This window comes from Rhincodon typus, chromosome 24, assembly GCF_021869965.1.
Source record: "Rhincodon typus isolate 14 chromosome 24, sRhiTyp1.1, whole genome shotgun sequence".
In the NCBI taxonomy this organism is placed as follows: domain Eukaryota; kingdom Metazoa; phylum Chordata; class Chondrichthyes; order Orectolobiformes; family Rhincodontidae; genus Rhincodon; species Rhincodon typus.
In genome coordinates this window covers 24,112,350-24,139,487 of record NC_063355.1, presented here as the reverse complement: position 1 = coordinate 24,139,487, position 27,138 = coordinate 24,112,350, and the positions used below count along the sequence as shown (strand labels likewise).

Below are 27,138 nucleotides of genomic sequence, written 5' to 3'. Positions count from 1 at the left end.
CCTCTGAGACAAAGTGCTACCAACCAACCCATATTTGATGGTGCTAGATAAACATAAGTTATTTATACAATGTCCAAAAATATTAAAGAATTGTTCATATGAAAGGAGCAATATTTAGTACATCCATGAATAAAAGTAACCTTGTAGTGTATTAAACTGCAAAGTTCTAAAAAAGGTAACATATTAATCTTATTATGAAGCAAGCTGCAACAAAAGCACATTCCAGTTGCGCTCCATTACAAGTAATATATATCCTGAGTTACTAAGTATCACTGTAAAAATAGGAAGCAAACAGTTGTTGTGATAAATGATCTGTTTATAATAATGAAGGAACAAGACTGGCTCTAAAAGGTACATGGTAGCCTCACAGCTTACCCTTAAAGATTTCAGCTTAAGTACAGCTGTGGTGCTGAACTTGTCTTGTGAAATATAAAAGCCACAAGTCTGCATTTGCAGTGGTAACCTCCACTAACTGAAATAATGGAAGGATGAATCTGGTGGATGCTGTACATAGCAAATGATTGAAACTACACCCCACCCCTCAAATTTTGGTTCAAGGCTAATGGATGGGAATATGGCATCTACTGGTCATGGAGGATTTGATGAATAGCACAATTAGACCTAATACAGAAAAAAAGTATCCTTCTATTTATGGTTTCATTTTCTGAATTAACATCAGTATTAATAAAGATACTACAAAAAAAAAATGCAAAACAATATAAGAAATATTAAATTCATTTAGAAAATACATACGCATTGGAAAATGTTAAATTCATGATTGTTCTTCAAACACTGGAACCTAACTACGGAGCATTCAAAACTACAAATGTAGTTATAATTTATGTAAAAAATATACAGCACATTGGGCATGCTAGTTGACATTTAAAGCCTAACAAATTCATCCAATAATGGGACGCAATTTATGTGTTGAGTAAAAGATATTAACTGCAAGTGTGGGTATGGATAGTCAGCATTTTCAAATGTCAAAAAAACACCATTAGTTCCTACTAAAATTCTGTGGCAGTATTTATTGAATGAATTAATCATACAAACATACTTTTAACCACAATCAAAGCATTTTAAAATTTAAGTTAATTGTCTCTAGCATCGATGTAAAGACTTCATCAAATTCACTCGGTGTCATTTTGGCTATGACATAATTGTATGGAGCCACTGTGAATCTTGTATTCACTTGACCTGTAGTTTTCACTAAGCCTGTTTTGAACCTTTTCACTCCATAGTTCAGTTGTTTGGCATATCAAAAATCATTAGCATTTCAATCATGTTTCAACATGACCTAATGGGTACAGTGTTTTTGCTGCTGTCTGATGATGAATCATTGGAAACTGGTAATTCATTTGGTAATTACTGAGGAAATTTGGACTCTGCCTTAACACCAGACTATTTCATTTCATAAAATGGCAACGTCAACTAGCTTTTGATCTGAAATCTTTGTTGTCCTCAAGGTTCAAATTGGCCCAAAGTGCAGATACACGGAATGTTTTCTGGTGACGATATAATCATTCCAACATTGGAACAAAATTCTTAAATTCCTGCACATCTTATTTGCAACCCAACCTGTATTGCCTGCTTGATTCCATGTGCCAACTTACAGTATGAGGAAAGGAAACCATGCATTTCCAGACTATAAAATTGAAGCTAACTGCTTAATCCAAATCATTACTACATATTGTGAAAAGCCGGGGTCCCAGAACCAAACCCTGTGGCACCCCACTAGTTACTGCCTGTGAATCTGAAAAGGAACCATTAATTCCTCCTCTTTGTTTCCTCTCTGCCAACCAGTTTTCTAACTGTCTCAATACACTTCTCCCAATCCCATGCGTTTTAATTTTGCATAATAATCTCTTATGCAGGACTTTGTCAAACATTTTCTGAAAGTCCAAATATACCACGTCAACTGGGTCCCCCTTGTCAACTCTACTAGTTGCATCTTCATAGAATTCCAACAGATTTGTCAAGCATGATTTCTCCTTCATAAAACCATGCTGACTCTGTCTGATCCTGCCGCTGCTTTCTAAATGCTCTGCTATAAAGTCCTTGAAAACGGATTTGTAAATTTTCCCCACTATCGATGTTAGGTTTACTGGTCTATACTTCCTCCCTTTTTGAATATTGGAGTGACATTAGCTACCCTCCATTCTGCAGGGACTGTTCCAGAGTCTACAGAATCCTGGAAGATGACCACCAATGCATCCACTTCCTTAAGTACTCTGGGATGTAGACTATCAGGCCCTGGGGATTTATCCGCCTTCAATCCCATCAATTTTCCCAGCATCATTTCTCTCCTAATAATGATCTCCCTCAATTCTTCCCTCTCACTAAATCTTGCATTCTCCAACATTTCTCCAACATTTGTGTCCTCTTTTGTGAAGACACAACCAAAGTACGTATTCAGTTGCTCAGTCATTTCTTTGTCCCCCATTATACACTCCCCCGTTTATCTGTAGGGGACCTACATTTGTCTTCAACAACCGCTTTCTCTTCACGCACCTATAGAAACTCTTAGTATCAGTCTTGATGTTCTGTGCAAGCTTACTTTTATACTGTATTTTCCCCTTCTTAATTAATCTTTTGGTCCCTCTTTGCTAAACTGCTCCCAATCCTTGGACATATTTTTTTCTCTGGTCAATCTGTATGCTTCTTCATTGGATCGGAAATTTCATTTGTAAGCCGTGGATTGGCCCTCTGACCCATTTTGCTTTTGTGCCAGAAGAAATAACCAGTTGAGTTGTTGCAGTTCCCCCATGCGTTCCTTGAATGTTTGTAGTTGCCTATCTACTGTCATGCCTTTTAGTAACTCTCCCCAATATATCAAGACCAACTCATGCCTCATATCTTCATAGTTTCCTTTATTAAGATTAAGCACTCTAGTCTCCAAATCAACTACCTCACTCTACATCTTAATAAAAAATTCTATCATGTCATGGTTGTTCACCCCCAAGGGGTCTCGCACAGCTAGACTGGCAATGATTCCCTTCTCATTACACAGTACACAGTCCAAGATGGCCTGCTTTCTAGTTGGTTCCTCCACATATTGGTCAAGAGAACCATCCTGTATACCCTCCAGGAATTCCTCCTCTATGGTACTGTGGCTAATTTGATTTGCCCAATCTATGTGCAGATTAAAATCACCCATGATCACCAATATTCCCTTATCACATGCATCTCTAATTTCCTGTTTAATGCCATTCCCAACATCACCACTGCAGTTTGGGGGTCTATATTTGACACCCACAAATGTCTGACCCCTGTGGTATTTCTCAACTCTACTCATATTGACTCTACAATGTCCGAGCTAATATCCTTTCTTGCTATTATGCTATTTTTCTCTTTAACCAGCAATGCCACTCCACCTTTTCCTTTTATGCCTGTCCTTCCTAAATACTGAATACCCTGGGACATTAAGTTCTCATTCCTGGTCACCCTGCAGCCATGTCTCTGTAATCCCAATTATATTGTACCCATTTGCATCTCTCTGCGCAATTAATTCATCCACTTTATCGCAAATGCTGCACACATTAAGGCACAAAGTCTTTATGATTGTTTTTCTCGCTCTTATTTTTCTCAATATACCTATTTGAATCTTGTCCTTGGTTTCTCTGCCTATCACTTTTCTTATTCCCTTTTCTACCTTTTGTTTTTGTCCCTGTTCCCTCCTTCTCTGACTCCTTACATAGGTTCCCATCCCCTTGGCATATTAGTTTAAACCCTCCCCGACCGCTCTAGCAAGCACCCACCCTGGGACATGACTCCCAGTCCTGCCCAGGTGTAACCCGTCCAATCTGTACAGATGTAAAAATATGCATCAGAAAAGCTTTTGGATATCAAGAATTAATGCCGTACATGAATTGAGATGGCATGCAATTACATATTGTCCCATAGTATAAAAGTGATAAAATAGAAATTCTATTTTCTACGCTTTAGTGACTAAACTCCACTATTATCCACCAGAATTTTCATGAAACAAAACCATACAGAAGTGTTGGTTTACAGTAATTGCTTAGCCAGCCAACATTTTTGGGTGTTATAAATTAACATCACAGTCCAGGATTTCTTGAGTTCAGTTCTCTTTATTTATATTGCAGTTGTTTTTATTTCCATAAGTTAAGAATGAAGCCAAAAATTTGGGGCTTCCAGTTATCTGCCAAATTCTATTATCCACTGGTATCACCTTCAATTATTTCTGGTGATGGGGGCTTAAAGTACAACCCATGTTTTTGTTGCGTACGTTTTTCAAGGTAAGTTCAAGGCCATAACTGTGATCTTAGATGGAAAACATGAAAGGTAAACTGTAAGGTTTTTGTGTAACTCAAAAATCAGCTTGTTTTATTGACTAAAACTGGGAACTGGTTATATGCATCTGTGAATTGAAACTTGACAAATGAAAAACCAAGAAAAAAAAGTGAAGGGGAAAGAAATATAAACATCAATGTAATTTTTGTCAGCTTGTAAGCAATTGTAATACTTCAAATTGATATATAATTTGTGAAAATAATTTGTCATATCAACACTACAAACTGCATTTCTTTAAGACAAACAGAGAATCATAATCCATAAAGTTTAATAATGGATCACTATTAACTGGTAAATGAAAAATTCTGGCTTTACCTGAAAAAGCACATTGTAAATCAAAGCCTAGTCTCACATGCAGCTTCCAGCACATAAGCTATTTATTAGAAAAGAAGTTTGCAAACTAACTAAGTAGCTGTAATTATAAAATATTACTGGGTATATTCATTGTGTTCTTTCTATTTGAATTTGCTCGTGGTAAGCAGGTACTGTTGGTTTATATAAGAACAAATGGGGTAAATTGCAGTTTATGTCTGATAATGGAGTGGTATTGCAACCAAATGAAGTCCTAAACTGGCAAAGCTTCTCTGACAAGGTCATTTTCCTCATTGTTTCCAAAAATACATTGGATACAAACGTAACTTGAGCACTTTATTGAATGTTATATGTAGAGGGTGTATAGTTTCAAGAAAATACTTTAAGTTGATGGAATTAGATCCCATTTTATTGCATATGAAACTATGTTACTGGCAATAAATTATTTTTCCTACATTGTATAAATATTTGCTGCTTTCATGTCTAGACCTCCGAGAAACTATATTGCATGGAAATTTCTTCAAAAAACATTTTTTCACATACAACTTGAACACACAATAAACATTAATTATGAACTTTAATTAAGATTCTGAAGATTAATATCTAGCCAAGCATATTGACAGAACTTTTGTCTGACTCATTAATAAATAGAGCACTTACAGCAATATAACCTTACACTCTCTATGTAACACAATCTATGTAACACTTTGAACAATACCACTGTCTATAATTCTCAGTAACAGTTGGTATGACTGCACACATTTCTTTATTTGCACAAAAATAGAGTGAAAGCTTTGGTCTTTTAACACTGTTCCAATGAAAGATTATTTTTTAAGAAGTACATGATAAGCAAACTCGATGTGTAATATTCCACATTCTTTAACTTACCCTGTGCATACCAACACTAAGGTCAACATAACAATAGGGAGATCACTAGGGATCCCCATCCCTTTAAGGTCTTTTCACATGGTGCCAAATGGTTTCCTCCATTTTTGCACACTATTTATAGAGCCACTTTCCACTTATAGCCATCTTCAGGTCTTTTCAAACCCAGATAGCAATATCACAGAGGCAAAAACAAAAAGATCAATCTTTAGACAAAGCCAATACTCCTTGGATGACAAGAGACAGAGTAAGATGAAGTAGAAAAGTTGAATATGACATGGTCTGTTGACATTAATCAGAGAAACATACTCAGCAAAGATTTAATCGGACCATATATTTGATTTCTCAGCATAAATGATATAACTAGGGTGGAGGTAGCTATTACGAGGGGGCACAGTTTTAAAGTGAGTGGAGGTAGATATAGGGGAGACGTCAGAGGCAGGTTCTTTACTCAGAGTGGTCAGGACGTGGAATGCATTGCCAGAGAGGGTAGTGGAGTTGGCCTCATTAGGGGCATTTAAGCGGCTATTAGATAGGCATATGGATGATAGTATAAGGTAGGGGTAGAGGTTAGATAGACCTTAGGATTAGGGTAAAAGTTCGGCACAACATCGTGGGCCGAAGGGCCTGTACTGTTCTATGTTCTATAACTAGTTTGGTTGAACATATGCAGGGGAATCAGAATAACTGGTGTGACTGTGGTACCTGGTTCCAAGTCAGTCAGCATAATGCTATCAGTGTAATGTAGGTGATGGTGGATTCCACTAGGCACAGTGAAGTTATATAATTATATATAATTTATATAATATATATGTATGTGTTGATTATAAAAGTGACAACTTAACAGGCATCTCATAGGCCGCATTTAGTTAAATACAATTTACTTTTTACAAACTTGGGCTGATTTTCCTTAATTAATCTGCATTTATCAACATTACTGTTGATTTTGTCTTGGATTATTGTTTCTTAAAGCTTTCCCACCGCTAAGGTTAAACAGACTAGCCTGTAATTACTGGGCTTATCTTTACACATCTGGTATTATCCCTGTATCCAAGGAGGCTAAATTTCGGGTGTTCAGAAGAGAAGTGAAGAAAGAAATAAGAGAAACAAAGAGAGAGTGTGAGAAGAGGTCCAAAGCTCTCATAAAAGCAAATCCAAAAGTCTTCCCTATAAAAACAAAAAGCAAATGTGTGGTAAATAGAGGAATGAGGCTGATTAAGTGCCAAAAAAGGGCTTAATGTGCAGAGGTAGAGGGTCTGACCAATGTACCAATTGAATATTTTGCATTTTTCAAGAAAGTGGAGATAGCTTAGATATTTGATGGACTAAAAATTGATAGAGGATGGATTAGAAAGGTTGGCTGCACTTAATATCAGTAAATCACCAGGATCAGATAAGATGCATCTGAGGAGATTATGGTGGGAACTGTAGACATACTGGTCATAATCTTCTAATCCTCCTCCTCAAATATGGAGCAGTGCCAGAGGCATTACAGGCTAGTCAGTTCAATCTCAGTTGTGAGAAAGCATTTAGAAATGATAATCCAGGGCTAAACTGACAGTCACTGATAAAAATGTTGATTAGTTAAAGAATGTCAGCACAGATTTGTTAAGAGAAAATCGTGTTTAACTAACTTGGTTGAGTTTTGAATATTTGATGTGGTATACATGGTCTTGACGAAACTGTCACTTGATAAAACTGTAACAAAAAAAGCTTGTCAGCAAAGGTACAGCCTATGGAATAAAAGGACAGTGAAAGCCTGGATAAACAGTTGGCCGAGTGACAGGAAACAGAATGGCAGCAAATGGCTGTTTTTTGAACTGAAGACAAGTATAATGGGATTTCCCAAGAAATGGTATAATGACCATTGTTTTTCTTGATCGATGTTAGTGACCCTTGACTTACGTGTGCTGAACGCAATCTTAAAATTTGTGAACACCACAAAACCTGGAAGCATTGTGAAGTACAAGGGTAGTGATTGATTTCAAGAGAAGAATGACAGGCTGCTGGAATGGGAAGACTTTTGTCAGATTAAATTTATTGCAGAGACGTGCAAAGTGATGAAGAACAAGAGGAGTGAATACAAAATAGAGTGTATAGAGGACCAGAGGAGTGCGTAGGTATACATGCACACATTGCTGAAGATAGCAGGCCAGGTAACAACAATCTTGGGCTTTATGGATAAAAGTGTAGACAGCACAAGCAAAAAGGTTATTGTGGACTATTATAAAACATTATTTTTGCCTTAATTAGGGTGTTGAATCCAATTCTGGGCATTGCAATTTAGCAAAGATGTATATGCTTTAGAAAGAATGCAGGAAAGATTTATGAGAATGACTCCAGGGATGAGACACTTTAGTGAAATGGATTAGAGAAGCTAGGTCTATTCACTTTTATGAGAAGAGATTGACAGGGGTGTTCAAATCATGAGGAGTGTGGGCATAGCAGATAGGGAGAAAAAGTGCCATTAGCAGAAGGGTCAAGAACCGAAGACACCAATTAAAGGTATTTGCCAAAAAAGAACCAGACACTTCAATTAGGAAATATTATTGACACAGCAAGTGGTTAGATTCTGGAGTGCATGAGCTAAGCATGTGGTGGGGAGATTCAATCGTAGCTTTCAAAATTGAATTGGATGATGATCTGAATAGGGGGAAAAAAAATGGTAGATCCATGGGTAAAAGGTGGGTGTAAACTTTAGGAACAACTTGCTGCAACACTTCCATTTTTCTACTATTTCCAAAGACCTTTTGCCAATGTTGGCATATACTGCAGAGTTCACTCTATATCAACTGAATTCAATTGTCAGCTTTCTGCAATTTCTTGCATTTTAATAAGGTATTAAGTGAAAAGCAAAAAACAATTTTGTAGTCTATCCTGTCAATAAAGACGAATGTTAGAAAATTTGTTGAGCGCTTCCACCCAGTCTTACTTGCTCCACATATTTGTTTAATTAGTCTTTGCTGTGGGTGTACTGAGGGAGGATGTTCCTGGGAATACATCCAGGGAAGTTATTTGGGTGGAATTGAGAAATAAGAAAGGGATGATCACCTTATTGGGACTGTACTATACACCCTCCTCCTCCACACACACACACACACACACACACACACAGCCCCCCACTCATAGTCAGCAGGAAATTGAGAAACAAATTTGTAAGGTCTCAGTTATCTGTAAGAATAACATGGTGGTTATGGTAGGGGATTTTAACTTTCCAAACATAGATTGGGACTGCCATACTATTAAGGGGTTGGATGGAGAGTAATTTTTTAAGTGTGTACAAGAAAATTTTCTGATTCAGTATGTAGATATACCTACTAGAGTAGGTGCAAAACTTGACCTACCCTTGGGAAATAAGGCAGAGCAAGTGACTGAGGTGTCATTGGGGAGCTCGCTGAGGCCAGTGACCATAATTCTACTAGTTTTAAAATAGTGATGGAAAAGGATAGACCAGATCAAAAAGTTAAAGTTCTAAATTGGAGGAAGGCCAATTTTGAAGGTATTAAGTATGAACTTTCAAAATTGGGGGCAGATATTCGCAGGTAAAGGAAAGGCTGTAAAATGGGAAGCCTTCAAAATGAGATAACAAGAGTCCAGAGATAGTATGTTCCTGTTAGGGTGAAGGGCAAGGCTGGTAGGTGTAGGGAATGCTGGATGACTAGAGAAATTGAGGTTTTGGTCAAGAATAAGAAGGCAACATATGTCAGATATGGACAGCAGGGATTGAGTGAATCCCTAGAAGAAGGCAGTAAGAGTATACTTAAGAGGCAAATCAGGAGGGCAACAAGGACACATGAGATAGCTGTGGCAAAAAGGGGACATGAGATAGCTGTGGCAAATAGGGTTAAGGAGAATCCAATGGATTCTACAAATACATTAAGGACAAAAGAGTAACTAGGGAAAGAACAGAGCCCCTTAAAGATTAGCAAGGCTACCTACGTGTGGAACTGCAGGAGGTGGTGGAGATACTAAACAAGTATTTTGCATCAGTGTTTACTAAGGAGAAGCAAATGGAAGCTAGAGAACATAGGGAAATAAATAGTGATATCTTGAAAAATGTCCATATTACAGAGGTGGTGGTGCTGGACGTCTTAAAACACATAAAGGTGGATAAATCCCTGGGACCTGAAAAGGTGAACCCTAGAACTCTGTGGGAAGCTAGTGAAGTGATTGCTGGGCCCACTGCTGAGGTATTTGTATCATGGATAGCCACAGGTGAGGTGCTGGAACACTAGAGATTGGCTAACGTGGTGCCATTATTTAAGAAAGGTGGTAAGGAAAAGCCAGGGAACTATAGAGTGGTGAGCCTGATATCAGTGGTGGGCAAGTTGTTGGAGGGAATCCTGAGGGACAGGATTTACATGTATTTGGAAAGGCAAGGACTGATTAGGGATAGTCAACAGGAATTTTTGTGTGGGAAGTCATGTCTCACTAACTTGACTGAGTTTTTGAAGAAGTAACAAAGAAGAATGATGAGGGCAGAGCAGTGGATGGGATTGATGTGAATTTCAGTAATGCGTTCGACAAGGCTCTTCATGGTATACTGGTCAGCAAGGTTAGATCACATGAAATACAGGGAGAACTAGCCATTTGGATACAGAGCTGGCTTAAAAGGTAGGTGACAGATAGCGATGGTGGAGGGTTGCTTTTCAGACTGGAGGCCTGTGACCAGTGGTGTGCCACAAGGATCGGTGCTGGGTCTATTGTTTTTTGTCATTTATAGAAATGATTTGGACGTGAACATAGGAGGTATGGTTAGTAAAGTTTGCATATAACACCAAAACTGGAAGTATAGCGGACAGCCAAGAAGGTTATCTCAGAGTACAATGGGATTTTGATCAAATGGGCCAATGGGCTGAGGAGTGAGAGATGGAGTTTAATTTAGATAAATGTGAGGTGCTGCATTTTGGAAAGGCAAATCAGGGCAGAACTTATAAAGTTAAAGGTAAGTTCTTAGGGAGTGTTGCTGAACAAAGAGACCTTGGAGTGCAGGTTCATAGTTCCTTGAAAGTGGAGTTGCAGGTAAATAGGATAGTGAAGAAGGTGTTTGGTATGCTTGCCTTTATTGGTTAGTGCATTGAGTATAGGAGTTGGCAACTCATGTTGCGGCTGCACAGGACATTGGTTAGGCCACTTCTGAAATATTGCATTCAATTCCAGTCTCCCTGCTATAGGAAGAATGTTGTGAAACTTGAAAGAGTTCAGAAAAGATTTACAAGAATGTTGCCAGGTTTGGAGGATTTGAGCTATATGGAGAGGCTGATTAGGCTGGGGCTATTTTCCCTGAGCGTCAGAGGCTGAAGGATGACCTTATAGAAGTTTATAAAATCACAAGGGGCATGGATAGGGTGAATAGACAAGGTCTTTTGAGCAGGGTGGAGGAGACCAAAACGAGAGGGCATACGTTTAAGGTGAGAGGGGAAAGATTTAAAAGTGACCTAAGGGGTAACCATTTTCATGTTGAGGGTGGTGCGTATATGGAATGAGTTGCCAGAGGAAGTGGTGGAAGCTACTGCATTTAAAAAGCATCTGAATGGGTATATGAATAGGAGCCAAATGCTGGCAAATGGGACTAGATTAATTTAAGATATCTGGTCGGCATGGAGGAGTTGGGTCAAAGGGTCTGTTTCCATGCTGTACAACTCTATGACTATGATAATATGTTTGAATGTCTTCTACCTTTTTTACTGTAAAAAGAATTGAATCTGAAGATTCAGGCAACTTTGTAGGTGACCCCTAGCTCTATATGCAAGCATTTTTATTTGCTTTTAATTGAGATACATTTCTTAACATGCCCAGGTAATTAACAGAAAATACTTTACACTGATTATTTTGTCTACAGGTTGTATGCTGTGCCTGTAAAAGAACTTCTCTTTCGAAACCTGGTGAATAATGCTGCATTAGGTTATATCTTTGACTTCAAGTACCAAACAAATCAAACAGTCCAAAAAACTGCAGTAGTGTGTGTTTACGATTATTAAGCTTTGTCAGCTCTTTAGCAAATAATAAATAATTCACAATTTCGCTAATAATATTTGTAGTTGTGTTACATAGAGGTGCTTTCCTTCAATAACTATGGAAGTTATTTGGTTTGACTTACTAATTTGAAAAAACACAACTGGGTGAATATCTTTGAAGCAGTAACCAGGGATGTACGTGCTTTCAATAATTGTATGTTGAACAAAAATGGAGCTACTAATCAAACTCATAAGATGCTTTCATTCAAATAGAGTTAATAGGTTCATCCTTTGAACAAATTGTAGACAAACTGATTATTTGTTGAAAACAACTATAGCATTAGGTCAGAATATGACACTATTTGTAACCCTTTATGTACTTCAGCAGCATTTAAAAAGTCAATATCGGATTTAAAATTATTTCATTTTTGTCATAGATTCTCTTCAAACACAACAGCCATGAAGGAGCATTTTTTTGCTGACACATACTTTCAACTCATAAATGTCAGTATAACTTTTCAGCAGGTTGTGCAGGTTTCCTCAGGACACAATTTAGAGGATTCTCAACATCCACTTAAGTTGATCTCTCTGATGGAAGATCTGGACATTGCTCGCAGTGTTGTGTCATCTCCTTCGGATTATTTTTTACCAAAGGGATGGAACAGCTGAAAAAGCATTTTTGATGTTTACAAATAATTTCTTTCCAGGCAGCAAATGCAAGTGGGAATTATAACGATACAATGGGCTGGATTTTCAATGACTTGTGAGGACGAGGCTGGAGGTGGACGATTGAGAGGGTGGAAAACAGGAAGGAGATAACATCGATCCAGCTGCACAACACATTCTCACCACTGCATGATTAAGGAAGATTAGGATTTTCAGTGAGAATCATTACCCAGTTAATGAAGGTGCTGAAAAGACACCTGTCGCCAGAGTCACCAACTTGGTGGTGGCGCGGTGATGCGTTGGGGGCGTAGGAGGAGAAACAAGGAAAAGGGGAGACGTAAGGGAAAATTGTATAGAAAGGGTGGGATTGGGAGGTTTTGTAGAAGAACGGCCCCACCTTGCATAACGCCAATTTGATTGACCCTGGATGGAACGCATAGCCATCACAACTCCAGATTTCAAGACTCCGCCCACGCCCCTACCTGGGTGAGGCTTGAGCGCTGCTGCTGCCACCCTCCCAGCCACCTGCCAAGAGGAGATACCTTGTGGGCGGAGTATGCTGGGCAGGGTTGACGTTGCTCCAATGTTCCTGTATGGAGCTGTGCTCTCATATGTGCACAGAATTAGAATAAAAACAGGGAGTAGAAATCCAGGACAAAAGCAGAAATTGCTGGTGAAACTCAGCAGTTTTGGCAGCATCTGTGGGGAGAAAGCAGAGTTAACATTTCGAGTCCAGTGACTCTTCATTAGAACTGATAGCAGGTAAGAAAAAGGTAGTATTTATGTTGGAGACAAGGTTGGGGAAGAGGAGGGAAAGAGGTTAGCAGATAGGCAGAAACAGACCCCAGAGAGAGAGTGATATGAAAACAGTAGGCAAATGAGAGGATGATTGACAGTAGATCAGGACCAAACAGAAGCTGAATAAATGATATTGAGAGCTGTATGTAGGAGAGAATTGGTAGGATGTATTGAAAATAACCCATGTGATGTAAATAATCAGTTCTGAAGAAAGGTCAAAGGACCCACAACTCTGCTTTCTCTCCACAGACACTGCCAAACCTGCTGCGTTTTTCCAGCAATTTCTGTTTTGGTCCATGTAATGTGATAATTGGACTAAGAGTGGGCCAGAATGGGTTAGCTGCTATAAGTAACCCATGTCATGACAAACCGGATGTGGGAGTGGGTTAAAAAAAAATGGAAGGATGGAATTAGTCTCTAAAGTTTTTGAACTCCATGTGGAGTCCTCGAGGCTGCAGGGTACCCAAGCGGAAAATGAGATGATGTTCTTCCAGCTTTTGCTGAGGCTGAGGTTTACTTCAGATCTCCAGCATCTGCAGTTCTTTGTTTTATTTTGGTAGAAACGCAGGATAAGTGTCCTGGTAAATCTTGGAGAGGCCTGATCCAGAATGTTTATGTCCAGGACGATGGTCACTTTGCCAGGCATCTCTGTAAAGCGTTTACAAAATGTGGCCACATCGCAGTGGCTGAGCAGAGAGGCATCGTCAAATTGGGAAGCCTTCACTGCATCAATCTCACCTCTTCTCTTTACCTGATCTGATGGCAGCAAATAAAAGCAGAAAATCCCTTGCTGCCCCCTTCATGTGTCGGCAGCACCCACCGCTGACAGCAGGCTGCTATCTAAAGATTTATGGAAGTCTCCTATTGTAATCAGCCCTCCAGCTTCTGGGAGGAGGCTACCTGTCCTTCTTAACCACACAAGCTGCCTCCTTCAAAATCACCTTCTGGGTCCTCCTGTCAATGTTCGTGAGTTCCTGACTTGTAGTTCATCTCAACAATGGAATTGCATCGTAGAATGAAAATTGAGCCCATTGTGGTAGAAACAGATTAGTCTATTGAATCATTTCATTAATGCTGGAAAAATTGATCTATTCACAATCATGTTGATAATATGGCAAATAAAACTACTCATTTTACTCAGATTATTGCACGTACTTTCCATGAGGAACAGTATGCTTTTAATTCATGGATCAAATTTTTAAAAAATACAGAGGAAATCATTTGATAAATACTTACTTTCATACATGTTTATACACATTTTTATGGTGACAGCATTAACATCCCACTCTTACATGCTGAGAACTATATCAATATTTTTAACCTAATCATAACTTATTCAAAAGATCAGGCATACATATGAAAATAATTGCAAACATTTGTTATGAAACCTGTCAGAATACTACAAAGCTGCAGATTCTCTGTTTTGACTTATATTGGTGGGGTGTTACACTGTCGTATTTCCTGGTCTTCTAAATTTTGTATGGAGAAGCACACAAAAGTCTTATTTGCAAAGTTTTAAGGAACATATTTAAAAGACAGCAAACAGAGGTAGCAAAGATTGCCATGTGCTTATGGGAAAAAGTGAATCTGGAGTATTATTCTATCAGTTTGTTGCCACTTTAATCTGTTTCATGCACTCAGAAATGACAAAATTAGAGATTAGAGGGGATCTCCCAATTTTCAGATTATCAAGTACAATTTATATTAGAGTTTGATTTGAGGCTTAGTCAAGTTTCCATTGCAAATCACTGCAAAGTCAGTGATGTTGAATCCAGTATATTTCCTGAGAGGCTTCTTTAATCTGAAGAATAATTGGCAGTGACATCTGCACTCAATAATAGGCTCAGTCTAAAAATTACTCCAAAAGGAGGCTGCAGTCCCAACTGATTGACTTATTTTCAGCTGCTAAGAATGTGGCAACTGGCTCCTCTTTGACCATTACGTTTAATACCAAATCATAAGAATCACAAAAATACTGATATCAAGGAACTGATTGGTGATATATTGAGCCTTTACTTGGTTAACAATTGCTACAGTGTGCATTTTGATAAAACACAAAATCCCACATTTTCATTATCACAGAAAATCATGGCTCTTACAACCTTCAGAACAATTATTAGAACTTTAGCATTATTTGCATTTTTGACGTACTAAAGTTGAATACAGCTGCTTGGGCGATGAGTAAACCCAGTCATTCTGATCAAATATCCAAATAGAATTTAAGCTCATCTGCAACATTGGTAATTATAAATATTCAGAATAGTTTGCAAGGCAATGTACATACTAAGGATTCTGATCATGCTATGAACATAAATTCTTCGCCAAGAAAGCAGTGTAGGATCAAGACACTAACAGCTCTCTTGTACAACACTGAATTAGTAATTGTTCTAGTACACCACCAAAAGTAATCCTGTTCACCTTTGAACAGGTGTAAAGCTCTTTCAATGATGATCAGAATAGGGCACAGTTGTCACTTTTTCCTGCTGTTTAACTTGGGAGCAACAAAGCTATTCCTAAATGTTATCATCACTGCCATTCAGCCAATTCAGGTTATGACAACACAAAAGTCAATCCTGGGACTTCCTTTAGTTATAATACCCTCAACAGCCAATGCATGAACACACAGATATTACTGAAAACCCATGGTTGCAATTTTGTTGATACTGGTACAGTTGACTTATTTTTATTAAAATGCAACTTTGAAAATCATACATTTCACTATCTGTGAAGAATATTTTGATGTAGTTAAGAAATCTGAACATAGGTTAGTACTTTCAATATTTTACTGTTTTACACATTTCCTATGAATTAGCTCACACTTACACTCTGGTCACAGTTTTTACGGAGTTGGCCTGAGTTGCACAGCTCCTTATATCTGCTCCTTTTTCAGCTGATGAAAGACAATGTGGCATAGAAAAAAATATGTATAGTAGGTATAATTAGTACTCCCGAGTACCCTAGTAAAAAGACAAAAAAACTCTATTCCTGCTTTACCCCATGGGAACGCAATGTTGCTACAGAAGAGCTAGTGGATCGTCAAATATGTCATTGCAAATTAGACTTTGTAGGTGCTATTTGCATACAAAATTTATGTTACTAAACAATTAATTACAAATTTAGAATTCATTATATTAACTAAAACCAAGAATAACTCAAAAATAGTTGAAAAACCCCAAGACAAAGAATCTTAGGTTTTTGATGCACAACAAGACAAACCAATTATATAATTTACAAGATTAATCTGTCCTCTCCTCCTTCCTGTATCACCTGACCAACAGAATTCTGGTTCTGCTGTCTTTGAAAGCACTGTTTCTTGCATTCCATCAGTTGCTCAAAATCTCGCCACATTTTAACCTGCTTCATGTTTGGCCCATGGCTCTCCCGCACAGCTTTCTGCTTCTCACGTAGTTTCTACAGGGAAAAAGAAAATAATATTTGTAAGGTTATTGCAAATGTTTACAGTGCACAAACAAACTACTATGAAATACAAGAAGTGCTCAACAATTTCTCACATGTGTTTATGCCCCTAAAGTATTGCACACAAGTGAGATCAATAAATTGAAACACTGCTTTGATACAGCCTTTGCCCATCTGAGGAACAGAATGGTTGATGACAAAAATCATAAATCTGACACTAAGATCAAGCTTATGGTCTGCTGGGCAGCGATGCTACCAGTCCTTCTGTACATGTTAGAGACATGGACAACATATAGCAGATAATTCAAACCCTTGAGAAATATTGCTGACAATGCTTGTACAAAATCCTGCAAATCCACTGGTAGGACAGCTGCCCCAACATCAGTGTCCTCCCTCACACCAAAATCCCCCGAGTCAAGGTATTTGTTACAGACTGTTAGCTACAATGGGTGGGCCACACTGTCTCAATGCCCGACCCAAGGCTTCCAAAACAAGCTGTTTACTTGGGAGTTTACCTGCAGCAATAGTGATACTTTTTCTCTGGTGAGCGAGGCTACTTGATTTCAGCTTTAAAAAAACCCACTAACTTATTAGCTCATCCAAGCTATTTTGTGAGACCCATTGAATCTTTGAGCAGAACTACATGATGGATGCTGTAAGGCATTTCAAAATATTGCTGGTCTCAAAGGAGGTTCAGTAAATAATGTTGCTCATTGGCAAATAGGGTAATCATTAAAAACAAGAATTCTATGTTTATTGTTTCTCTGCTTCCACATTGCCATTGGCACATTTTAAGAAATGTTTAATGCCACTGCTGCTGTTGAATTGCTTCCTCATTCAGCTGAGAGAGTGAAACCAATGTACTGTGATGTCACACAGCTATTGACAATAACAGCACTGAGTCACAGTGATAAATGATTAATCCCATTTAGATGGTCACAGCATAGATTTTTGCTTGCTGGGATCGCTATATGGAGTATTAATTCTGAAAGATTTACTGATGTACTAAACAAACCCAAAATTTCACAATGATGACTTTGGGGATACCCCTGTTTGAATACTAGTGTTCCAGAATTCTTTTTTTTGAAAAAAACATCATTACACTTTGAAAAACTCAAATTGATTCTGTTTCCTCTATGTGCCTCCTTGTTTTCCTCTTGATAAAACCACAAACTGGCAAGGATTCTTTTAAACTGTTGCGTGGTCACTTAATAGGTAACAAGATATTAATTTGTAGTAATCACGAGCATAATGATGTGTTTTGCACATTCTACTTATTATTTGTCTGGTACATCATAAATTGCTGTTATATCTGTCACTAAATGACTGTTTTATTTAGTTTTCTGGACAACATCCTGCAATTTAATTCAGGCATTCTGAATTAATTCATATCCTACATTCATCTTCCCATCAACTTCCCTATGCTGAAAATAGATAAATATAGTTAGTACGTTGCACAATTTTACTACTGATTGATCAATCTGGGGCTAGATGGCAAGCTTTAATTGGTTGAAAGACATTTTTATTAGTACCCATTCATCTATGCAGTAGTTAGCTCCTGTAATTAAATCTCACCACATTCAGCACATAACTTTGTTGGTCCTGGTTATCACAAGGATTCAGATGTGCTAGATTTTGCATTATGGTTTTTAATTTTACATTTTTTTTCTGAGTGGAAACCTTTCAGTCTCTAAACAAGTAATATACTAAAGTGACTTGTTACCATATTAGTTCATAGCACAAGATTATGCATACTAGAACTGCCTCAGTTTAAGTGTGCCAATGAAATATTGTCTACATTAAGTACTGGACATTACTTTCAGAACCAGTTCCTTCAGGAATAAATAAGATTTGAAATGAAAACATGGTTGTTCTAAATGATTTACCCAAAATCTGATACATTGCTCAAAACAGGAAATTGTCCAAAAGCAATTTCCTCTGAAGAGGGTTAAACATCATAAGGCAATATTTAAGTTTATATTTCATGCACATATACCTATGACACTGGTGAAACAATTAATAAAGTTAATACCTTTCTATTTTAAGGCAAATTATTCAAGTTTAAATAACATACATGTAACCACCTACCTCTGTGCACCTGTCTCCACTTTTTTGCAACACAATTTTTGGCAGAATAATATTTTAAATTTGACTTAACCACCATTTACATGATATTGCCTTTATGGAAAAATGCACAGGAAAGCTACCACGTTGTCACAAAACTAAAAACTGTTCACTAATGCTCTGCAAGGAAGAAAACCTGTCATCCATTCTATCAGGCTTCCAGTGTCTCAAGTCCACATTACGTGACTGCTGTTAATAACCTGTGAAGTGGTCTATCAAGCCACTCACTTAGTAAAACAAATTGCTTTAAAGTACAAAGCACTCTCCAATCAAGCTGTTCCAGCTCGCTTACAAGACGAGCATTTACCCGATAGGAAATTTGTCTTCACTTTCTCTCCTGCCACAACACTTGAACTAATCAAAGACACAAAGAAAAATACTCCTTACTGTGAATAAGGCACATTTTCTTTCTTTTCCATTCTGACTTGTCAATAACTACTGAAACAGTGCATCACACCATTCGTCTCCATCTCTCCTTCGTTGAGTAGTTGAACAGTACTGGCTTTGCTCTATTCTACTCTTATCTATCTGGAGAATCTGCTGCAATAGCCTTAGCTTGCACATCTGCATTACCACCTTTGGAGCTCTCCACATGATTTGGCCTCCTGTTTCTCATCTATATGCTGCCCTTTGGTGACATCACCCAGCTCTATCCCATCATCTTCTCTCTCAGATTTGCTATTCCTGTGCTGTCTGATGTCCCATTCTAGACAAGTTGGTAATGTTAGTGTGTAATGCAAGGATAATTTAAGGAGGTTGTATTATAACAAAGTCAAATTGGATAACAAAATCGGAAGGAAATTGGTGTAATTCGGATGTGAGATGAGATGAGTATGAGATTTGTGGGCAGCTAAGATAAATATGTGGGAACAACTGGGCAATTTTAATCTTAACAGAACAGTTAGAAGAAAGATAACAAAAAATAGAAATTGCTGTAGAAACTTGGCAGGTCTGGAACATCTGTGGAGAGAAAGCAGAGTTAATGTTTCAGGACCAGTGAATCTCCAGAACAGAGCTCTTTCCACAGTTGCTGCCAGACCTGCTGAGTTCCTCCAGCAATTTTGGTTTTTGTTCCAGATGTTCTTTGTTTTATTTTAGAATAAAGATAATATGTTTAAAGGATAGTGAGCATTCAGGACTGGTTTTAAGATTCATGTTTCTAATTCAAAAAACATTGTTTAATTTGATCTGAGAAATGAAATGACACAAATAATTGATGTTAAAATAAAATTAAAATGTTAAATTTAACAACTGTACATTAAATTCAAGAAAGGATAGGAAAAGATAATAGTGTTATTAGGAGTAAAACACATTTGTATTAGAGGTAGATATGGAATAATAGTTACCGCTAAAAGTAGAAAAATATTTTTGAGAATAAAAAAAAAACTGAAGATGCTTAAATCACTAGACCCTGATGACATGCTTTCGCAGGCTTCTGAAAGAAATCTGAGAGGGGATAACAAGCTGTCATCGCAATTTTCCAATTCTTCTTACAAATGCAAATTGTGCTACTAGACTAAAAAAATTGTAATGTAACAACTTGTTCAAAAAGGGAGAGAAGAACAAATTTACCAACTATAAACCAGTTATCCTAATGTTAAGTAGTTTAAGATAAATTTAATGCATGAGTCAATCAATGCCAGCATAGATTTTTTAAATATTAGTTGAATTTGACAAATATACTTACTTTGAAGTAACCAATTGCAAAGGTAAATAATAGTAGATATGGCTTCTAAGGTGAATATTTCATGTGCAGTTTCTCAGAAAAGTTTCAGCATATGGTATATGAAGTAGTGTACACAGACTATTGCTTGCCAAACCGTTAACTGTTAAGGAAAATTAGGTGTTATTTGGCCTGTGACAATGCAGGGGGTTCAGAGATAGCACAATTTTATTTTCCTTCATTATACTTGTACAATTTGGACCAAGGAACACAGTCTTAGAATCTGCTAATGATAACAGAGTCACCAGATTGGGAATCTATAGCTACAAGAACAGACCTGAGATACTGGGATTATTTCACTTGACCAAAGAATGCTTAAAGGTGATTTAATAAATGTTTAAATAATTATGAAAAATTTGAAGACAGAATAAATAGAAAAAGTCTATTTTCTCCATTTATGGAGGAGCTGGCAGGTTCCTTACATCACAAATACCACTGAAAAAGGATAGAGTTTATTAAATAAATTTCTTTGCTCAGAGGATCTTGGAAAATAGAATGTTTTGCTACTGGGAATGGCTGAGACAAAGACCATTGACACATCTAAGAGAAAAGTAAATCGTTACTTGAAGAAGAGGAAGATACAAGGCCTTGGAGTCAGCACAGGGCAATAAGCAGATGTGACAGGCTGAGTCATACCTTATGCCCTTTGTGCTTCTTCCTAAATTGGTCCACTGATTCCAGATTTTACAAGCTGCTTTCATCTTTCTGTAAGATATTGTTTGAAACATTTATGGCAAAAGAATCATTGCTAGTGATTCGCTTTAAATGATCTATTAAAATATTCTGAAATTATTTACTGGAATTATTCAAAAGGTTTTATAATTTCCTCAGCTTTTAGCATGACCTTCTTCAATTTAAGGCCTAGTGTTGGAATATTTTCAAGTATCCAAATCATTATGTCCTATTTGTTCCTAAGTGGAGCTTCTGATCTCATATCCCCTCCATCACCAAATGCTTAATTCCACCTGTGTAACATTCCCATCTTTGTACTTAGCTCAGCTCAACTGCTGCTGAAACCCACATTCAAGATTTTGTGTTCCTATAATTCTGGACCCTTGCATTTCCCCGATTTTCCTCACTGAATCAAATCACTATGCCTTCTATTGTGAGGGCCCTAAGATCTGGAATTCTGTCCCTAAACTTCTCTCCTTCTTTAAAACTTATGAAAACAACCACTCTAATATCACATTATATGGCAAGGTGTCAAATTTTGCTAGTTAATTACACGTGTTGCATGTTTGTTAATCCACTTTTATGGACACAAAGTGGATGATGCCTCCAATCAGCTTTCCTTTCTAGGAGACAGCTCCAAGGTGGACAAATCTCAGTAATCAGAGGAAAAACAGTGAACTTCAATAAACAGTGAGGATTTAAACTCCGATCATGAGGTAAGAATCAGCACTAGGTTACCTGATTAAACATTTCTGGCTCTTTAGTTGACCTAAACTTTGTGGTCTGTGTCTGATCAGTAACTTCAAATTTTTACAAAGTATTTTCTCTCCAGAAAGTCAAGCCTACTGAATGAAAAATGATCATTTGATAATACATTTATGAGCATACAGCTGCCATTAAAACATTTATTAATTATCATTAATAAAGGTATATTGTTCCTACCCAAGTGAACTAAGATACATATATTTTGTTAACTACTTTTTTCAGAGATAGGAAAGTAAATTGGATCTTAAAGGAATGTGTGAACATGTCTACAGGATGTTATCTAAAATAGTCATAATGCATTTGCTCTGCTTTGTTTGCAAGCAGAAACCAGTCTCAATCAAATAATCTTAATCATGCAGTGTATATCATGTACAAAAGGATCTAGTGAATGTACCTGCTGTAAAACTGATTGCAAACAGAACACTAAATTCTTATCTAGTTAACTGGGCTCTGAGCAAGTTACAGCAATTTGAATGCGCATGCTTGTCCCTGGAGGGAATCAGATCAAGTCTAATGTATCCTTGGCATTTTCTGTTATGCACCTTTCATCATGTCAGCCTCAAAAGACAACAATGAATTTTAGCAGCGATAGTAGGAACTGCCGATGCTGGAGACTCTGAGATAACAAGGTGTAGAACTGGATGAACACAGCAGGCCAAGCAGCATCAGATGAGCAGGAAAGCTGATGTTTCGGGTGCAGACCCTTCTTCAGAAACGTCAGCTTTCCTGCTCCTCTGATGCTGCTTGGCCTGCTGTGTTCATCCAGCTCTACACCTTGTTGTCAATGAATTTTAGCATTTTTCTTTCTTAAATGATTGACAAAAAGGTCTTTAATCTACGAGGCTCTTTATTAAAAGGCATGAAATAATAATGTATAATATGCAACATAGTCTGCAGCTACAATTCCAGATGCATACACAGAAGACACGGAATAAAAGGAAAAACAGTGTGTGCTGGAGAAACACAGCAGATCCAGCACCAGCAACAGAGTTAATGTTTTCAGTGCAGGGACCCTTCATCAGGACTCTGCCTTAGCATACAGGAATATTTGCTTGTTGTCTAATACAATTTAAGTTCCTGAATTGGAAAGCTTTCTTGTTGAGAAAGTTAGGGGATTATCTGTGTGGGTTGCAAAGTCAATATGGATGGAATCTAAACATTCTGGGTCTTAGGAGCAATCATATAAAATTTGATGGCCTTTTCTTATTCCCTAATGGTGTGATGTTGGCATTCCCCGATTCTTCTCACGTGTTGAACTCATATTAAAGATCCCCCATGGCTGCCTAAAATGACCCGCTACCATAAAATTTGCGCACACTCATCATCTAATAGCCACAAAGAGAGCAGTATGGGCTGAAGACTGCAGAAAATGATGCAGTGGCTTGAACAGCTGTCATATGCCTCTTTGTAAAGTAAATGTTTTTTGTACAGCTCCCAAATATTCCTACTACTTTTCTTTCATGACAATAGAATGCAAACGTATACAAGTAGGTTTCAATATTGGTGGGAGCACAAAGGCAAATCTCTCAGTTGTCCCGCTACCCGAGGCACCCAGATGCAACATCAGTGCTATCAATGCTAATTTTAAGAAAAGAAACGCACTCCAAAAAAACGCTGCCTGCAGAAACCATTACTCAAACTTTCCACACACTTCAGTTCAAATCTTCCTCCCACCCATCAATCTCAGCTGATTCTGGAAACAGCTACACTTTTCTCATTCTAACCTACCACCTAGTGTGCTGTGTACATAAATCCAGGAGCATTATGACTGCAGTGTCACTGACCTTTTAGTGAAAATACATTTAAATCAGTTGCACAGAGACTTTAATGTACAGTTTTTTGAAAGAGCCAGATTGCACTTATGAATTGAATCCATGAATTTTTTAAGTGGAATGTGTTCCATGCCAACTTTCTGGTCTGAAAACAGGTTGACTTAATTTTGCAATTATTTTTTCCCAGTTCTTAAGTAATGCCAAACAGTAACCACCCATTGGAATGACCTATATATCTTCTATAATTAGATTACATGCATTGTTGTAGTTTTTTAATCTATCCAGATAATGTTCCACTCTAACTATCCCTTACTTTGAGCAATTTTTGAAAATTGCTACAGAATACAGCAAAGTTAGATACCTGAAGATATAGTAGTTCAATGAGATAAACAACTTTCTTTTTAGCTGCTTTATTAAATGAAGGGAATTTTCCCTCTTTGCCAACAGATAATTTTCCTCAGCAAAAATTTGGAGGTCTCTATTCTTTCAACCTTGTACAACAGTAGGTCCTTAACTGAGTGAATTCAGTAAAGAATTTATCTAATAAACAGTACACTTATAAACTTTGTAAATTTGTCAATCTCTGTGTCTCCATAAATTCCAAAGTAAATCAAAACATTTGTCCTAATATCAGAAAAAAATTATCAGCCTTGTAACTAGAAATACTTCACCCCGGCCAACTTAATTCTCCCACAAATGTACTTGGGCATTCCCTCAATGTTTCTGAATTAAACAAAATCCACAGGTTTAATACTGCACTGAGAAACATCACAAAAGACTGCAATCTACATGTTATCTAACATCCCTACAATATCTTCAATAGGCCTAATAAGTAAGGCAAGTTATGACAACGGCTTTGGGTTTCAGTTGTTCACCACTCTCTGAGTATACTAAAAGGCAAAGAGAAGTTTTGTTCAATAACTGAAATTTAATTTCAACTCCCCTAATCATCTTGCAAGTTTGACACTCAACACGCTCATTTTTTGGGGCTTTTGTATTTGTATTTTTCGTTGTCAATGTCCTTCATGCAAATGGAATTAGTAGTAGATTGTTAAGTAAGTGAACCTTGTTGGAATTAAACTACAGGTCAGGTAGTATTGGATTTAATCTTTGGTCTTTATGCTTTTTAGTCCCAACCTGAAAGTGCATGTAGATATAATTGTGGCACACATCAGAAAAATTACTACCAACAGGATTCATCAAGCAGGTCATGTGGGTTCCTGCCCCTTAACTAGCAGCTCGAGATTGGGGTCCCGCCTTAGGTTTTAATAGCCGAAGTGCATAGCACCAAACCACAATGTACATGTAAAAGTAAATGTTGCCACAGCCACTCTGACTGAGTGATATGCAACACCACTACCAGCGGACAGAACAGACTCTGGGATTCTCTCCTGAAACTACTCGGCCTTTTCAACTTTCTTTAAGGCCCTCCTTAAAACTTTGATCAAGCTATTGTTTAGATCTTTGGCATTGCTTCCATATTCTATCGCCCACATGTTGCAAATGAAGATGTATGTAAATGAAAGTGGCTGCAATATACTTTCCTCTCAAATTTGATTTGTTAGGTATCAAAGGGGATGTTCAGCTCCTTCTAATTCATGATGTACATCAGATGGAAAGTCCTTGATGTTGATAATAACCGTTGTTTCCTAGCTTCAACATTCATTGCCTTTTCACCTTTCAAGTTAACACTTAAAAGCTAATTTTCTTATTTTCTTTCTCACATGTAAAATTTCTGAGTTTTAACATATTTGAAAGATTTAAAACCAATCAATTTATTTGAAATTACAGATTAATTTCAAACATGGTACATTCTACAGAAGTTCTTTTTAAGCAGATTAAATGGATCATGTATCCTAATCTGGTTTGAACATAAAATTAACCAAGATGTTAGAAGGGTTAACTATATGCATAACTAGTATCTACATTAAAATGCACAAATAATTTTCAGCTAAGTCTTATATGCTACAGATATTAATTATGCATCTGGTTTGCCCTTTGATAATTGTACTTGCTAATTCTATGGGAAGTCCCAACACCAGTTAGCATCTTTATTGCTAAACTCTGAGAATAGCTTTCAACTATTCTGACTGTGCAATTGAGTAGACATATCTGTTCAAATATAGGGTGCATTCCTGCGATTCTTGGTTCTTATTAACAGCTGCCAAGCATATTTCTCAAGACTTACTAGAACATGCAATGAATTATTTTTGTCAGGAAGTAATTGCTAAACTTATCTGCACTTCTTATAAACAGTTTTTAATCATAAAAGCTGGGGAATTTGTATGCAATTTAATGCCTAGAATCCAAGACATGCAATCCAGGAAGTGTTGAAAATAGTTTTAAAATCTCTTAAATCTTTACAATTGCAAAAGATTTCTAGCTACATGGATTCAAATGCTGTTATTTTGGAGTTTTTCTTGTCAATCCTTATCTTTGTAGTGGCCATTTGAATTTTGCTATTATGTTAGAGAATGTGAAGAAAAGAAAAAGATTTTAGACAAATAAAAATAAATAAATTAACTGTAAACTAAAAGAAAGCAGCCAAGTTGCTATAATCACCCCATCTCAAAACAGTTTAATTTCTAGTTTCAATTGTCATTTAAGCAATGGTATAATTCTATATGTAAAATTTGTAATTTTCTTATTGTTGTGTCATTGAACATGTCATTTTGTGTACTCACGGAGGACTCGAACTAAAACGAAATGGGCCGGACTTTGCTGCAACTAGCATCAAACAGCATCTGCAGTTATCTTACGCACCCGTCCTTTTGGAATGGAAGCGTAACTCTGTGCTTCTAGTGGTTTGCCATTTTACTTCTTTATTTTGCTCACACGCTGACATCTTGGTCCTCAGCCTAGCGCAGTGTTCTAATGAATTTTCAACACTAGAGCTGGAGGAATAGCACATCTTTCAAGTACAGGTAGGCATTTCACAGCCTTCTGGACTAAACATTAAGTTCAACAATTTCAAACCATAATCTATTTCCCATTTTAATTTCTTTGCTTTTGGGCTAAATCTTGCTTTTCCCTTGGTTTTGTTTTCAGTTATCAACTATTTTACTATGCTGCTATTTGCACCTCCTTGAGCTATCTTTGGTTTCTTGACATGTTGCTCCTTTTTCACCGTAGTTTCTTTTGTGTGTGAATACAATGGCGTCAAATTCATCTCATTTAAAAGACTAATCCTAATTTGTAAGGCACAGAGTGAATTTCTGTGAAGTTTGTAGGTTCTTGGTTTACAAGGAATTAAAAACATATGCATTTCACCTTGTCCCCCAGTGAGGTATGCTTATCATCAGATCGCTGATCTGATAATAGTGAGAATAGAGCCATTGTCACCAAACCATCTCTGTATATGTGTATTTGAAAAAACACCATGCACTGTTCATTTGGTTAACAAAATTAAAATAGATTTCCAAGCTAGAAATGTAACTGAAAAAAATTGTGCTCAGAATAAGGGCTTTGCATTAAATTAGTTTGCATATGTAATTATTGCATATGCAATTTAACATTTGGAACACTCACTACAACAGACCACGTGGATAACTGATGTCGGACATGTGAATGTTACCTTTACAGTAGAGAATGATCTTTTGAAGTTGGCGCTAAGGTGCATTACAAATGGCGCTTTACTGTGCAAATGAGTGAACTATACTCGATATGATTTCACACCAACATTGGGTTTGTGTAAGGTTAAAGTATATATTTTGCCTTTATAACCTCAAAGAGA

General features: G+C 37.2%; 1 protein-coding gene across 2 annotated transcripts in view; it reads right to left on the bottom strand.

Moving 5' to 3' along the window:
- Nucleotides 1-14,062: 14,062 nt before the first annotated feature.
- ift81 (intraflagellar transport 81 homolog) overlaps nucleotides 14,063-27,138 on the bottom strand; it is a 113,902-nt gene continuing 100,826 nt past the window's right edge. Inside the window, exon 19 of one of the 2 annotated variants that reach the window (XM_048611627.1) lies at nucleotides 14,063-16,343. In XM_048611627.1, coding sequence (XP_048467584.1) covers nucleotides 16,161-16,343 — 183 coding nt within the window. In that variant the 3' untranslated portion in view covers nucleotides 14,063-16,160. The remainder of the gene's footprint in view (nucleotides 16,344-27,138) is intronic. The other variant, XM_048611628.1, reaches the window with a different exon arrangement.